The 17,806-nt window shown below is 41.4% G+C and overlaps 1 protein-coding gene across 1 annotated transcript in view; it reads left to right on the top strand.

Moving 5' to 3' along the window:
* Positions 1-2,615: 2,615 nt before the first annotated feature.
* Positions 2,616-17,806, top strand: part of SLC17A8 (solute carrier family 17 member 8) — a gene marked incomplete at its 3' end in the record, with an annotated part of 28,233 nt that continues 13,042 nt past the window's right edge. The window contains exons 1-3 of the mRNA XM_082067016.1: positions 2,616-2,731; positions 10,061-10,313; positions 13,061-13,179. Coding sequence (XP_081923142.1) covers positions 2,631-2,731; positions 10,061-10,313; positions 13,061-13,179 — 473 coding nt within the window. The 5' untranslated portion in view covers positions 2,616-2,630. The remainder of the gene's footprint in view (positions 2,732-10,060; positions 10,314-13,060; positions 13,180-17,806) is intronic.

Raw genomic sequence — 17,806 nt, 5'->3', positions numbered from 1 at the left:
CAGTTTGCAGCTGGGCTCTTACATGGTTTCAGGTGTTCAGCTGCCTTAAGAGCATTCAGGAAACTATCTCAAATGCTAGTAAATACATTTTTACTTAAATGGAAGACAATTTCACCATATACTTTGATATGTATATATCCCTAAAAATATATACATCTTTGATGTTTGGCAGCCAGCCTGCTAGGCTTCATTTTCTGTGTGCCCTCTGAAAACTGGAGACCCAGTTTTAATGCATGCGTGTGATTTTGTCAGGCCTGTGCTCCTTTCCACAGTGGTGACCTTGCTGTCAGCATGCCCTGGTGGGCCAGGGCTCTGGAGTGAGAAACCAGGAGGAATTGCCTCCTCTTGCTCAGACTGTGGAGGTGGCCAGATTCAAACCTGAGCAGTGTGAGGAGCAGGGGGTGCAGCTGCCTGCTCCCAGGGCAGCAAGACATGCTCCAGGGAGGGTTTACCAGGGAGTCCTTGAATTGGCAGTGAGAGCATTTGCTATTCAACCCAAGATAGACATACACCCTGAGAAGCTCTGCCATAGGTATAGGGGTGGTAGTGCTGGGAGCTGGCTGGCCCTGCGACCCTGGCTGCACCATGGGAGGACTCTCTGCCAGAGCAAATGTGTGAGTCAGCTGTGCTGAGCCTGGAGTTTTCCAACCCTGCTCTACAGCACATGAATTATTCAAAGAGGAGAAAGAAACTGTAACCAGTTCTGCAACAACAGAGACTCCAGCCAAGCAAGACTTCCAATTCTTGCTTCCTTCTCCTTCTTCTCCTTCTCCCTTTCTCCTTCTCTCTCCCTCTCCTATCTTCTTTCTTTTCTCATTTATACTAGAAATAAAGGATTTCACTGCAGTCTGCCTCACCATGAGGGAGTGCTTTTTCCAATATTCCCTTCCTCATAGTGGAGCTGAGACAATTCAGACATTTGATATGCATATTATGGAGACATCTAAAACCTAGAGGTTGGTGGCCCATGCAAGGAGCTGGAGGAGGGATGGAGGGGCAGACAGTTCTTGCTCTGCTTTGGCCCAGACTAACTTCCCACTCAATCCTACTCCCTTGGTTGAAACACCCAAATGAGGAGCCTGTAAGTGCCCTAAGGCAGCTGAAAACAAATCAGATCCAGTTTGTTTCTCTAGAGGATTCACTGTCTCTTTTCCCCTCTCTCTTTCTCTGTAGAGTTTGGGTAGACCAAGCTCTGAACAGAAGTTAGAGGGAAAAGCATGATCCCTGTGCCTGGAAGCACAATGACAAGTATAGGGCAGGAGGACCAGAGCCCCAGCAGCTTGCTCAGGGGCACCAGTTGGCTGATGGCAAAGCAGGAGCCAGGGTTTGTGGGTGGCAGCTGCCCACTTGCCACACCTGCCCTCCACCTGGCTCCTCGAAGCCGTGGACTTCCAGGGGAAACCGGTTCTTCTGCTGGTGGCCTGAGAAGGCACTAACAGGCTCTTCATTTTGCTTACGTTGGGAGAGCAAGGGGAAGGTGGCAAACGCAAAGCTCTCAGGTTTTCTAACAACCTGGAAGATTTCTGTCTTTCCTTCCACCCAGGGAACAGTGAAGGGCTCACAGGAGCCCAAAGACAATATAAAATGGGGATTCTTTTTTTCTTTTCTTGTCATCCATAGCCCAAACCCAATAACTCAGGCCCTGCCAAAAGTAGAATTTCTTTATTTGATTCCAGCCAACATGCAGGCTTGACAAATGTCCCGTCAGGCAGCATTTCCACAAGTGTTTCTGTTAAATACTTTCCACCATGCTAGGAAAAGTGTGTTGTTTTCATGAAGTTACATTGGTTTGGACCAGTTCACCTCTTTCAGCCACTTTGTGTTTCAAAAATGCAACACATTTAATTTGTAGCCAGTCTTTCATCAGTTATTCAAGCAGCATCGCACCAATGCACCTCTGTGTATGTCTGCCCAAGGGCCCAGGAGCATCAATAATAAATGACCAGGCTGGGGAAGGTGGCTCTGGGTTCAAACCAGCAGGTGCATTGGGGTAGAGGGGCTCATTTGGACAAGGACTACATAGTGAATGGGAACTGCAGCTTGCAATAATTCCCTCCCTACAGAAAAGACTGATAAATGTTTAATAAACTTCTTGCCCTTGCCACAGATGAGGTCTTATTAGCGAACTGGAGTGGCTGGAGGACAGGTATTGTGTCCGTTACTATAGCACCACCTTGCACGGGATCTGGAGAGGCGGAGGAGGGAGGGAAGGAGGAGGATGAGCCCCAGCCAGCCAGCCTGAGGTTTGCCCGTGGAGCTGGCACTGGCAGCTGTGTCCTTCCTGGGGACACCAGCCCCGGCAGCACCCCCAGCTCGTCCACTGCAGCCGCGGGACCAGCCGCCCTGGCACAGGTACCCGGCCCTGCACAGATGCACAGCAGAGCTGCTGCAAGTGCATCCCCGAGTCCCTGAGCGCTTCCAGAGCTCACCCTGACTGACTTACTGGCTTCGGAAGATTATTTTTTCTTTTCTTTTTTCTTTTTCTTCCACGGTCCTTTCTCGAGCAACTGGTTGTTATTGCAGAGGTCACTGAGGGGACTGGCGGTGGCTCCTGAGTCTGGCATCGGGAAATATGACAGCAGAAGTGAATGCTTGTTAACATAAGGGATTTACTGAAGAAGAAAGAGAAAATGCCTTTCAAGGGATTCGGTTCACTGAAGGAAAGATTTTTTAACCCAGGAAAGGAAGAGGTGAAGAACACCATTAGTGATTCGCTGGGGAATCTGAGAAGGTAAAATCCAACCAAAAATTCCCAGACAGGTCCATTGGTTCAGTTTATTAAAGAGAAATGAAGTATAGAAAAATGCATAAACATAAAACAGAATTTAGACTTGTAAAATTAATATCTGAGTTTAGACAGTGAGAGACACCTTGCTGCAAGACAGAAGATGTATAAGGAGCACTGTTACAACAGCATATGACTTTAAATGATAGAATATTTATATTGAACAAAAAGATGTGAAAATAAGTTTTAAAATAGAGTTCTAACACTACAAAGAGCATGGAAAAGTGTTTTAATTTAAAAACTTTTCAATAATTGAATGTGAATAATTCTGTGGTTTAGCTTGCATAAGAAAAACTGATGATTTCACTGGAATTAACACTCCCAATTGATGCCACTCTTGAAATTAGACTTAATGTTCCTAAATCACAGGGGCTTTTTTGAAAATCTTGTTCTGAATCAGTAAAAGAAAATGTATTAAGTAGAGATGTGTATGTGTGTGTTTACTGAGACTAGCAAATTAGAAAGACAAAAAGGAGAAGCAGCTGTTTGCCAGCAAACAGAGAAGAAAAGATTAAAGATTTTTATCTTAACGTGAGAGTTTATGAAGTAGCAAATGGAAATATTTTTATTTTTTAATAAATGAAAATACGTTATAACAAATGGCCAGTTTCATACAGGGGAAGAGATTTCTCATTTAAATGGAAGTAATGGCCACTGACAACATTAACTCGTGTACCCAATAGATGAGAGACAGAGGGTTCACTGATGTTTCTTGCACTCTTGATATTAATGTTTCAAATCTTTGTATGGATCAGGACAGCATTTTAACAGAATGTGTTTTTAGTGACTGAATTGTATTTGCTTTCATATCTGGCCCTTTACCTTCTTTTGGGAATGCTATTTTGAGTCAAGATACAGTTCCTGGCATATCTGAAAAAGCCTTTCATCTCAAGAAAATGTATAATATTTTACATGTGTTATACTACAGCACATATATGTGAGAAAATGAGCATGTATACTTTTAAAGAAGTTACTGAGATGCACTGATACATTGCCAGTTACACTATTTCTATACCATGTGAACAGAGTGTCAGTGTTCCACACAGTTTCAACTTAACTTTATTTACAGTGCCATCAATGGAGTCTAACTTGTTTTGGTTTGGTTTGGTTTTACTTTTAAGACATTCTACAGTGATTCCAGGTATTCAATCTGTCTTTCAAAATATCAAGTTAAATCATTTATTCAATGAGAAATTCTCTTTGCTGTGGGCTCTTCTGGTGAATTTGCCCCAATACATGTATGGTTTGTACACAGTGAGTATGTAATGTGGCATTACACTGGGTTTGCTATGTGGAAATGCTATGCAAACTTTAGATTACCTGAATTACTCTCCCCTTGTAGCCACATATCAAGGAAGGCATGCTGGCTCCTGTGCAGATGATAGTACAGGCACCCAACTTCAGTTACATTGTTACTGAATCAAACCAAACCAAATCTGACTTGTGATACATGAAAATTTGCTGGGCTTCATTATTTTCTGTTTTAAACACATGTGTACCGGTGCCTTTCTTGGATGTACTAGCCAGTGGAAGAAACAATCCAAACAAGGAAAGTATTTTTTGCTATGTCTGCAATCAGATCTAAGTAAGAATTCCTGCAAGTTTAGCAGTTTCCTGGGAAATGTATAGTCATACATGAAGGTTTCTGTAAGGAATGAAACATGCATGTTTTGAATTTCATTCTCTACAGCTTAGCCTACAAATGAGAGTGTAGAATTTATTTTTTTTTACATAACGTACATATGTGTATGTATCACCTGCAACCTTGACTTTGCGCTTCACTCAATACAATTGGCTTTAATATATTGCAAATCAGCAAAGAATTTGGTTTCTCTTCTTGCGTTTGATAGGTGAGTAATTATATTAATGCACAGTCTTGTCTTATATTAATGCACATGCTTCATTAGATCTCTAGGTATGATGCTAGTGACTGCCATGTGTTGGTATGGGATCTAAACTAGCAAAGTGGGCAGAAAAATACTTTATGGCTTTGATAAATATGATGAGTCTATGCCTTTCTATCACATTTCTGTCTTACAAACAACAGCGCAGATCCAGAAGATCAGCTGTCAGATACTGGCTGCTCCATAGCATTTACCCATAGACAAGTTCTAGTGCTAAAGCACAAGCAGCATGAAGTGACTTATGGCCTCTTCACAGGTGGGTAGCAACCTCAAATTATTTTGTGGGTCTGCCCACAGGAGGTTACTTAAGGTAGCTGGATGCTGGAGGTGAGGCAAGTGGGTCTGAACTGACCCGAGAGGTGTCCTCTCTCTAGGCTGTTGCCAACGGTTTCATTTGTGACACCTCAGGAAAAGATGCCTTTGTTTTTAGCTTATCATCAGACGGAATAAATTCATTAGGTATTTTAGAAAACAACCATGTACAAAATAATTTTTAATGCAAAATTGGGTTTGTTCTTGACTAGGAAAATAGAGTGAGGCAGCAAAAAGCAATTTAGAGGATTCAAGGCTTGGGTCAATGGATATCAGACCTGAGGCTCTGCAACTCTCATAAGTTTCTCAGAAAACAAAGCTTTTCCTGCAGAGCTTCTTGGCAGGCACAAGCACTTTGGGCCTTCTGTGGACTTAGTGTGGTCAAAGAAAAATTAATGAACTAAAGTAAAATCTCAGGCTCTGCCTCTCTGAGGATTTTATTCGCAGGAGTCTTGAATCAGCTAACAGCCACTGTGGGCTTACTGATGAAGTGGGAAGTGACTAAGTGGGTTTGCAACTCAGTAATGTCACTGTTAATGCAAAAAGCTGTATGGGCCATGTCACACAGGCTGCCCAGAGAGGTTGTGGAGTCTCCTTCTCTGGAGACATTCAAAACCCGCCTGGACATGTTCCTGTGTGACCTCACCTAGGCATTCCTGCTCCAGCAGAGGGATTGGACTAGATGATCTTTTGAGGTCCCTTCCAATCCCAAACATACTGTGATACTGTGATACACAGCTGCTGTGTGTAGTCTGGCCCCCGACAGGTGTAGCTCTGCCTGCTGCAGGTGTCCCTTGATGAATTAGATGGCCTAAACTGCTAAAACCCGCACCTTGAAGCTGGGTGATATGCCCTTGCACTGGACAAGGCTTGTTCACCTGCGTTGGGTCATAGCCTGAGTCTTCTCAAATTTTTCCTTTGCACACAAGTACGGAGAGTTCAGTGCAGTGCAGCCCATGCAGCCCCGTGAACACAGTGGGGGTGTCGGGACTCAGTGGGTCTATGAGTCGTGCGAGGTTCCCTTGCACAACAGCATCAGTGCAAGGGCACAGTATACACGTGCAGCGCTGCGCTGCATCACCCCTCCAGAGCATTGGGGCTGTGCTGAGGAGAAACTGTAAGCCTGCCCTACAGCCTGGGAGTGCAGTACCTGTGAGATGCAGCCCCATGGTGTGTACATTGAGACATGCCATGAGTTTAATGCAAATACCACGCAGGAACCAGCTGGAGGGGTCTCATGCACTGAGCAACTTAAGAGGGTTTGCCAGTCTGTACTAGGATTTTGTGCCAGCGCATCGATTGCAGGATTTGGTGTGGACAGTTATCACCTGGGCAAATCCCCAGAGTGTAAACGAGATCTCAGAAAATTGTATCTGCTTTTGGATAAATGAATTTTTTCCATAGTCAGTGTATACACTTCTAAAGTTATGACAGGATAATCAAAAATTGTTGCATGGGGTAACTGATGCTGGATTTGTAGGTGTGAGGCTTGAACATCGTGCATGATTGTGCTGCAGCTGTCTGTGAAAGACTGTAATATCTGTTAAAAGTCATTCCAGAGAGTGTGCTAACATGGGACAACTATTAACATTTGCTCCTTATTGTAGAATCTACATGTTTGTAATCAAATGAAAAGAACGGTATGATTCCCGTTCACCCACTAAATCATTTGAAGAAATAACTAATTTCTATGCTAAAATCCCATACATACAGATTGATGAATATATATCTATTCTAGTGTTTTTATTTATTACTGATGTGAATTTTTGAAATTTCTTTAATTCTTCCAAAATTCTGTATATGCCAACATAAAGTAATTCAATAAAGAAGAGAAATTTTGCATAGAGTTATTATAACATTTGGGCACAGAACATGGACACAGATATCTTCAAACAGCTTCGCTCTTCTTACTACGTGTTGTATGTTTGCTGAAAAACCAAGGTTGATGTAAGGACTGAACATTTCCCATGCAGCAAAATGCTCTCCTGTGTTAGTCAGTTAATTAGAGGAGAGCCCTGGCTCTGAAGCAGTTTCCTTCTAAATCATTGGTGTATAACAAGTGAAAATTTTCAGTGGTGCTGCAACTATATGGATCATTTGGAAGATATATTTCTTAACTTTTAATGAAGTTGTCATACATTTGTTATATACCTTTTCAATAAAATAAAGCCAAAAAGCTAGGTTAAACACTGGCTCTGCGAACGTCTGCACTGCTAATGTTTCAGCCCAGCTCCATTTTTGGAATGCTGTTGCAAAATAATTTTCTCTAAAACAAATCTGTTATGGATGGGTTCAAGTAAGTTTTGGGGGTATGACACAAACTGTGTGGATTTGGGGTTGTGGATCAGTCCTCAACTTGCTTTTATCAATGAGTAGTTGAATACAATAGCAAAACAATTAATTGCACTGCAGAGGCAATGTTGGCTAATCATGCTCGTCCTGGCTCACCGCTTTTAAAAGTGAATTTGGAGCAGGATGATATTTTCATGCCTATGTGAATTGACAGGCGGCTGAAAATGTCCAGATCAGAACAGATGTTTTGGCTTTGCACGATGTGTTTAATCTTTGCCAGCTGTCCAAAATCATGCATCAATTAAAATCTAGTGTGTCTCTTATAAATAGAGAGTGTGGTAAAGGTATAAAAATTTGAGGAGTCGTACTTTGAGTTAATTCAATCAGTATCCTAGATTAAGTTGGAGGAAGACAATTAAATGACTTCTTTTAGTTTGTTAATGACTCTTTTAAGATGACAGAGGTTCTAAAAAATAATTTTTCAATTGTCTTTTTACTTCCTGAGATCTTTATTTTTGATATTTTATTCAGTTTAAACCTACCTATATTAGCATATTATATATGGTATCTTCTTTTTAAAGTGGCTGACTGCATTACTCTCTGTACTCTCGTTTCACTAAAAAATGCTGTTTCCCTGCTAGTGAATCATAAGATCTCAATCACCTTCAATAACACCACAGTAATATCACATTTCCTTGCTGTAATGCAAAGTCTTCCCTCCAGCCTGACAATGAGCTAATGATCTAACTTTGCAGTTGGCACTGCTTTGAGCAAGGGGTTAAATCAAATAACCCCTGGTGTTCCCTCTGGCCCCAAACACTCCAGTTCTAGAATTTCTTGGAAATATGAGCTGATGGACTGTAACATACTTTTTTTCTTATTGTTTAGAATATGGCTGGAGTAATGCTTTGGTTATACAATGTAAAGAGGAGTAATATAATAAAAAATGCACTAATCAGGCTGTAGCTCTAAAGACTAGAAATACTGAGATTTTTAATTGAAATTTCATATTGGAAAGATATCTTTAAGTCCCCGGGAAGCACCCCAGAAAGCCATACGTACGACCTATAGTTGCAAAACCTTTAGTATAGGGTACTATCTGTTAGATTATGGGCAGTACATTAGATTAAAAGCAACTGGAGAAAACTGTGATTAAACCAACACCTTTATCCCCAGAAAACCCAACCAGCTACTGAGTAGATCACCCATGTGTAGGCCATCCCTATAAGCTCTGGCAACACTTCTTTATAGCCAGTTTTTATACAGAAAACCAAAGGGCATTAGATTTCAGATGCATTCAGCCAGATGTGTGAAAGAGGGAAATAGGTTACTCCTTATCAGAAACGAGTGAATGAAATCATTTCATCATCTTATATGGCAAGCTGGGCTTCTTTTAGATTTAGTAACTGTTCATATTTTCACAGTACTGAGAGTAACTCCATGGCAGACACAAGAGGAGCTGGATCCTGAGCTCACTGCTTAAGAGCAATGCCAAAACCGACAGGCTTCTTAAATAGCTGCTGATCGAGGTCTCCTTTTAGTGAACACTTAACCTTAAGCTTGCAAATAGTGTTCAGTGGGCTAGTCATGTATTCACAGCTAACCATCTGCTTAAGTGTTTTAACATGTCAGCAAACCCATATTCTGCATTTACAACAAAGGCATGGGAAGTTAATGTTAGGAAAGGAACTATTTACCTCTGGTCCAGGGGTGCGTGTGCAGTTCTTTCTGATCTCACCTTTTCTCCCAGAGACATTCCATGGTCTTGCAGAACAGGATGTTAATACCTCCGATCAGAACAGGAGACCAAATTAATTTTAATTGCATTATTGTGCAATTCCAGATTACATGGAAGTGCCATTTTGATTAATATGAATATCTCAACTGGGGTGCTTGTAGGAAAAGGAAAAAGGTAGAATACACAAAGCCAAAGGAGCTGTGCTCCTGCATTAACCAGAGCTGGTGGGCAGCCTCTCGCAGACTGAAGTGGCTGGGTACCATTTGCTCCTATCCCAAATAAATGGGAGAGCCAGCATCTGTGGCTTCTTCACTCCCCGTTCCTTCCAAGACCACTGCAGTTGTCACACTAAATTTGATCCCTTTCAGCCTCTGCTGCTGAGGAGTGGTGAACTGACAGCCCAGAATGTCAGTGTTCTCCTTCAGATCTCATTTAATATTAAGTATTTTACTCAAAGGGCAACACGTTCAACAATAGGATTTGTGGAGGTTCACTTTGCAATGACCTAAGTCCTTGTGGCAAGAGGATGTTTCTGAGAAGACTGGACACCAGGCTTCAAGTCCCTTCAGGCAAAGAAAGTCTGGGCCTGGCTCTTTTACATCTGAAATAGGTACTTTTGGCACTAGAGCCTCTTCTGTTCGGTATAGTCCTTATTTTTGTCTCACAGGTGAAAATATAACACAGGGAGTACTGGGCTAAGCAAAACCATGCTTTTGCTGTATTTGCCCATTTCTTGAAACCTACTGCCAGCTCTGCTTAGTGGATCTAATTAGAAATGATGATTAATTTCTTCATATGTATATTTTCCTAACAATCAGTAGAATTAATCACAACAGAGCTCAATAGAGCTCTTCTAATTATACTCATGAATAACCTGTGAATGTTTTTCCAGCTAGCTGTCTGGCTGGGTGGCTTGGATTTACAAATTTTAGAGGTTGTTGATGAAAAAGCGTGGGCTACGCTAACCTTTCACAGCCTGCCCAGTATTAACCCATCACACCATCATCTTCTCTTTCTTCACCCATTCAGGAAAATCGATGGCACCAACGCAGAGGAGGATCACATTGAGCTGACAGAAGAGGGTCGGCCAGTGCAGGCGAGCACCCGCAAGCCAGCACCGTGTGACTGCCACTGCTGCGGCCTGCCCAAGCGCTACATCATCGCCATCATGAGCGGCCTGGGCTTCTGCATCTCCTTCGGGATTAGGTGCAACCTGGGTGTGGCCATTGTGGAAATGGTTAACAATAACACCGTTTATGTCAATGGAAAACCAGAGCTGCGGGTGAGAAATCACCTTCCTTGCACTACTCTGAACAGATCCGATTGCAAAATCATCAAAGTGATACATATTGAAGTCCTGTATATAAACAGATCAAAAGTGGAGGCAGGGAGATACGTGAGTCTGGATTCATATAGTCGTGCAGGTGCTTAATTGCTATTTAGGCTTCTAAGTCACATTAAAAATCTGTAAAATCTGAGGATTTGCAATGTCATACAGGATGTAAGTGGCAGAAATGAGAACTGAACTGGCTTGCATGTCTATCAGGTCCCCAGTCTTTCAGTTGTAGACAGATTTTGTTGCAGTAGCAGAAGCTTATACTATTTATTGTCTCTCAGGGAAGCATGGTCCGATGCTGCTGCAGAAGGAATGATTAATTGCTGTATGTAGTTCTTCACTCTTCAGAGCAGTGGATGACTTCCAAGACCTTCATGTAGTCACTGGCAATAAGGCAACAGGTTTTTACAGATTATTAACAATGTGGATTGCTGTCCAGAGGTATTGGGAGCTACGTGCCAAGTTATTTTCAAATTTGTGGTAGATGGCATGTGGTTTACAGCAGATGCCTACAAACATTTAACAATGCACCCAAGGAACTGCAGGTCCAATGCATACTTTAGTTTTCTCAGTCCTGCCTTGGTAATAGCTGTGATATCATGAGTCCCCTTAGGGACTTTATGAACTTGAACCTCATTTACATTTGCTCTACCTGTTGACATATAGACATATAGACATATAGACAGTGTCTATAGCAGATTTCCAAAGTTAAAATTATGCCTGTCTGAGTGCCTCATGGTCACAGGTGCTATTGATCTGCAAAGACCCAGAGATGATGCTTATGATTCTAGGTCTGTGGGTTAAATAAATCTTCCTTCCCTTCCCACATTATGCCATGGCCAGTCCTTCACTCTTTTACTCTCACATTCCTACTTACCAAGCAGAGTGTTTCTAATCAGACTCAATAAACCACAGAAAGATTTACCAAAGCAAATGAAGAGCTTCCTGGTTTTTCCTCATCTGCAATCTGCTCTGACCAGCTCCTGCTGCTTAGACTTCCTGAGTTTGTATTTATTCAGCCTAATTCCTGCTCCCTGGGGTCCTGCTGCGACTTCCTGGTCCTGCTCTTCACCCTGGAGCAAGAGGAAGGATGTGTCTGCATGTGTTGTGAAGTGCAGAAGAGGTAGTTTGAGGAAATTAGGACAAACTCATCTTGTGAAGCTGAAATTCTTCTCTTTGGGCATGAGCACCACTTGATACAGGAAGTTTTTCCATGTTTTATGGTATTTCTGCCTTCAGAAATTAACACTACCTAGAAACTAAGCTGGAAACCACTAGTAGAAAATAATGTATTTAAAATAGAAACGTTACTCAGCACAGGAAATTGGGTCTCTTGTCAGAAGGTGTATGGATGGGGAGGAATACCGTTTAGCCCTCTGTAAACATGCCTGGTAATTAATGTAATCTCTCTCTCTGCACATCAAATGATGATCTATTTCCTAATTTACTTGTTTCGGAAAAAAAATCAACCTACTGAGGAAAACTGGTTCCTCCATATACACACAGAAAGCAGTACAGAAAAAATAAATGTTAAGGTTTATCATTCTAGTGTTCATTTTTCTGTGGTGTTTTAGTGACTGTTTTAATTCAGAATCTAAAAGACAGCTGCGCCACTTCCTCATATGATGCTTAGCCACCTTTCCTTACTGTGTGATTAGCATAACAATGATCATGAAGCACAGCCTCAGAGTTTCTCTTGGCTTCAAAACAGCTCTTCTGAAATGAGGGTTCAAGAGGAAAAGTTGACACTGACCTTAACGTCAGGGTGATTAAATGGAGCCAGGCCCTGTCTGGCCTCCCAGAAGGGAGGACAAGAGGGACATCTTGGATCACCTTTCTTTTCTTTGCTTCCTGTATGTTTTGCCATGAGCTTTTGCTGTCCCTCCTCTTAACAAGAGATGTTGAACAGGCTCATCAGAGAACAGGAATGTCCTTGTTCAGGAAGAGCCTTGAGAAGACTGATACTGCTTGGTATCCAAGCATGAGGTATATGGTGAAAGCATTTCTCTTGGCTGCAGCCATTTGTGGCTAGGAACCATCTACAACCAGCCTCCGGGTGGCCTTCTGTATCCAAATCCAGCCCTACAACTGGCATTACTTTTAATAAAAGATAAACCAGTCAGCTAGCTAGTGTTACCAAGCCTTATTTCTAGATTGCCTTGTCTTCAGGTATTAACCCCCCATCACCCCACTCCCCCTTTTCTGCTCCCATATTACTTCATTCAGATGGTGGATGGTCAGAGTTTGGCTCTGACAAGGAGAACTGTGGTTAATACAAGACCAGTCATCTGATCAACCCAAAGGACCTGAGCAACCTTGGTAATCGTGGAGAAATATATATGGCAAATGAAAGGCATCAGGCCCCTGCTGTAACAGGAAGCACATTTCAGGACTAAGCAGCTCAAGGGGAAGCAGTGACAAGTGACAAAGACGGAGTTCCAACATTAGTTGCCTTCTGGCTGAAACCTTTCCCCACTCCTATCCACCCATCTGAAAGCTAAGAGCCAATGCAGTAATCTCACATGAGAATTTGACACCCTTTTACCTCTACTGCAGGGGATTCAAGCTCATCAACACCAGCATAAAGACTGCCTTGATTTGGAGGATGAGTGACTTCTGTGTAACTTCCAAATAGTGGTTATCTTACAATGAACATGCTTCATCTTCTAGCATTTTTTCTGATTCCTTTACAGAAAGCCCAGTTCAACTGGGATCCAGAGACAGTGGGACTCATTCATGGCTCTTTTTTCTGGGGTTACATTGTGACACAAATTCCAGGAGGGTTCATCTCAAACAAATTGGCTGCTAACAGGTAAGAAAACAATAAGCAAAAGAATTAAGCTTTACAGCCTGATGACTCTTTTATACTGTTTAAATGATGATTACCAACATAGTGAATTAATGTGTTTCAGGAATGCACATCTAAAACAAAACTTGTAGTACTTTTGTGCATAATCAAAAATGGGACTAGATTTCCATTATAGGTCTATTGCTGATTGTCTCAATTTAGCTTTCTCATCTCAAATACTTACACATTTCTTATTCTCTAAACAATAATGCTTTCTGGACACTGTTAGGAAAATCACACTTAATGCTTCAGACGATGGTTGTAGCATTTGTCTTCTAGAAGTTGCCTTAGTGCTTTTTAGCTCAACCTAACACCAAGCTAAAATTTTCCAAGAAAATTTGTCTTTTCTCCTTTAAAAATTTCTTGTTGACTGAAGCTGGGCATATAGGCATTACAGCACCATTTATATTCTGAAGACACAAATCCATCCTCCTGCACGTGGATAGCCTCACCATGACTGGATACTGTACTGACATTTGCAATTAGAATTGCCTAGAACTTCTAATAGAGCTTCATGATTTCTTTTTGGCAAATTCTGAGCATCTATACAGATTTCTTACATGCTCATTGTGTTTGTGGGCTGATTTTTTTTTTTTTTTAATTCAGCAGCTTTTGAAAATGAAAGTAAGAAAAGTAGATTGTATTGCCAAAGTTAACTTTGATTTTGGGCTTTACTTTGAAAAGTCTTCAGAACTTGGAATATGGTCACAACAGAGAGAGGGAGATTGTCTGAAAAAAGCTCTTTGTAAATTAACTCATGAGATGTGCATCTTAAGGGCGTTTGGGATCTATAGACAAAAATGATGACTGGTATTAATTTCATTTTCTGAAAATGACATGTGACTTATCTAGAAACACTTCCAGAATTGGAAAAGGTCTTTAAGACTAGTTAGATATTGTTTTGTCCCAAATCAAAGCACTTTGCTCTCTGCATTCTGCAAAGAGCTTGTAGGGGTACAGACTGCCTGGGAGTTCTTCCCACCTATATACCCTTATGGAAATCACTCCAGGACAGAGTCATCCCATAGAATTGCCTAGAATTTCAGTCCCAAGTCCCCTCTGTCCGTAACCAGAAGTTACTCAGAATTCAGTTTGTACTGCTTCTTCAACACCGCTCGCATCCCCAATTATTCATTTCTCTACCACACAAAAGTGCGTAAGCAGAGTATTTTGCCATCTGCTGAATAAACCAAACAAATTATCTAAGCTTAATCATTTCCACAGCCTTTCTGGTCTTGCCACCAGCTTTTGCAGCAGAAGGGCCTCAAAACACAGATGTGCACACTGTTGGCTGAATAATTCAGCATATTATTATTAGTTTGGCTTTTTTTTCCTTAATTGTTTTGCAAACAGTAAAATCAACTATGTTGACACTGTAACTCAATGCATTCCGTCAGCTGACTATTTCCTTAGGTATGTGTTGTGCATATGGGGAGAAAGCTGTATTTCAGTTCCCATGGGACTTTCAGACTCAATTTAATACAACATAAAATTATCTATTTGACTATCATAACTGGGTTTAGGACTAGAATTTGTTGAGGAGCGACAACATCCCGAAGACTGGGCTTGAAAAGAATCTCTCATTGCAGTAATCTGGCTAACACGATGTTTTTCCTTTATTTGTTGTTCACCCAACCAACTTCAGCTTGGGTAGATTCAACAGCACTGCTGTTTCAAAGGGGTTGCTTGCTAAGACGCAGAGCAATAGATGTGGGGCCAGTCTGTGAACCCACCACCCTTAGAAAGACAAATGTTTTCTTTTGTCCCAACAGCACTCTGGCAATGAGATGTATTATTCTATCCTATTATTGACATTCCAGATTTAAGTACAGACTCTTTTGTGACCTGTTTAAATCTTGCTCAGCGCTGTGCAACCTTGAGCGTACGTGGATGCCTCCACCTCAGGCACTTATCTAATGCAAATAGTTATCTGTAATGATGAGGGATTCAAATGGATCTCAGAACAGCTGAATATAATGAGGGCTTTACAGCTTTGCACCAAAACCATCTAACACTGTGAAATTTCCTTTATACATTTGTCTAAATTTGTGTAGGTCTGCATTCCACCAAAAAGTTCATGAACCATTTAGTGATAATGTCCCTTTAACTCGTTGTTTATCCTCAAACATAATTTCATCATTGTTTGGTGGTGACAAGGATGAGTGAAACATGAGGCATCTCTTGATATCGGTTTTCAGTAACAGCACCCTGCTGGGCAGGGGAGTCTGTCACTGAAGAAGTCTGTTTTGATCCCAAAGTGACAGCTGGCCTGGGATCATGGCAGAGAAGAGAGACGAATGAGTGAAATAATTGAGCAGAACTGGGACATTTTTAGTCATGATGGAGATCAACATATTTGGGACAAATGGCAGTGAACTGCTGGAAAGATGCTGGCTCCTTGTGGAGACGTTACTCACCCTCTTAAATATTAGCAGTAGAGTCACTGGTTCTAACTCAGTATAAATGATGCATTTACAACCTATGCATATTAAGAGTGGATGCTAAACAGAGTAGCAGAGATTGGAAACTCAGTCTTCAGAGCTAGCTGCTTGGATAATTTAACATGTTATCTTTCTTACACATTATTCTTTCATGTGCTTATTAATTTACACAACATGCTGTAGTTCCCTGAGACTGTCAATAGCATTATGACCTGATATTTCTATCAGTGTCAAGGAAACGAGGTGCAAAACTTTCCCTCACTGATCATAAGAGAGCACTAAGTAAGAGTTATTTTTCAGCTAAATGTTTACTTGACTTTGAAAACAGTCTCTTAAATGTAATGATATGATCACAGGCTTTGTATTCCAGTTCAGATTTTTGGACTGCTTTCTATATAAATCCGTTCCTTTGTCACTTCCCTCCACCAGCATACCCAGCCTCTTTGCTTTTGTGTTCATCTGTTCAGTGCTTTCTTGTCATTCAGATTATGAGCTGTCAGGGCATGGATGGTTGGTTTCATCAGTAGGTGTATAGACTTTAGATAAAAGAGTGTCAATCTCTGACATTAGATTCTTTGTGCTATACTACTGCCACTAATACTACTGTGGATAATTAGCCTACATTCAAAAAATAAGATGACATATATTTCCTGTGAATAATTTTCAAAAAGAGATTGGAACATAAACAGTTGAAACCATTATTAAAAAAAAAATAATGGCAACAAAAGGTTTTAAAACTTTATAAATATTTTCAAGTGGAGCATGATAAATAGCTATAAGAAGTGTACATGTCTTTGGCAGAAAAATCAAAAGGGAGATAAATACTGCTGTTGTCCAAATCATATGATTTCAAATCAAATATCTATCTAATGCCATTCATAAATCAGAATGAAGTTTAATGTGTCTTTCTGAAATACCACATGCATAACAAGACAATTCAAAATTTTGTTAAATGAACGTGAATAGTGGTCCACAAAGAGCATCATGCTGCTGGCTAACATTAGTGTAAACATGAGCTGAGAGTCTGGAACAAAAGGGGCTGCTTTATTCTCAGGGTGTCACCTTGTGTCTCAGAGCAAGACAGGGCAGCTTTGGGCTCCTAAGTGCTGTGGTCTGCAGGGCCACCAGCCACTGCAACTTTCTATCTGCAGGAAGAAAGATCTCCCACACAAAGGCAGTCCGCAAGGAGACAGATACGGCTGCTTTGAATTGCAGACAACACAAAGAAGACAGTAAACTATTGAGGATTAGCAGTTATCCATTCAATTTAAATGCTGCTTGACAGTTGTAGAGAACTACTACCGGTTCTGATATTTTTAAGTACTGTTATAGAATCTTAGAGGGGATCCTCATGTATATCAGTTTCCACAGATGCTGGAGTAATGAACTCTTGATATTTGGAGACTGCATGATGCAGCTATTGAACCCCTTTCATTGCATAGAAAGGAAACCTGAGACTTCAGTCAGCCTGATGTGAAGATATACGAAATCTAATAAATCAAGTACAGCTCACTCCTCCTAATGGTAGTAATTCCATCGATAGTGGCAGCTGGTTATTCCCGGTCTCTTTCTTTATTTCCAGTTGTGTTTTTCTTGATGCAGCAGCCTCAGTTTTCAAATGAGCCCCCCAGATGTCCTTTCAAGAGCTGGGCACACAGGAATGCCTTTTCCTTGCACTACAGCATCAGTGCCTGACAAACCTGCAGGCCATGCCATACTGAAGTGACTGTCCTGTAGCCCAGCTGCCTTTCAACTCTAGTGTCTCTGTCGTTTATTATTGATAGAGGAAGGTAATTGTGCACCATTCTTCAGATAAACATAGGAGAGCCTGTGCCCATGCTGGGAAAAGCTCTCACAGGCTGCGTTGAGTGACACAGACATGGCTTTGAGTGCTCCTTTATGGTCTCTGAGTGGCCTGGACTTTCTGGGATGCTGCTTGGATCCATTACCACTACAGAGAGGTTTCTGCTGCCTGTTTCTTTAATGGGTTCTAACATTTGGGAGGTTGCAAATGATTTCCCAAAGGCACTGGGCCTCAGATGCATTTAGAACCTCAACTGGCTTGTGCCAAGCTATTACCAAGGGATCTTTCCCAGCAGGGTATACAAACATTTATATCATGTTTTTCGCAGAAGTTGTCTTCCAGAAAT

Source organism: Streptopelia decaocto (assembly GCF_964273445.1).
Source record: "Streptopelia decaocto genome assembly, chromosome: 1".
NCBI classification, from domain to species: Eukaryota; Metazoa; Chordata; class Aves; order Columbiformes; family Columbidae; genus Streptopelia; species Streptopelia decaocto.
This window is presented reverse-complemented; position numbering and strand designations above follow the sequence as displayed.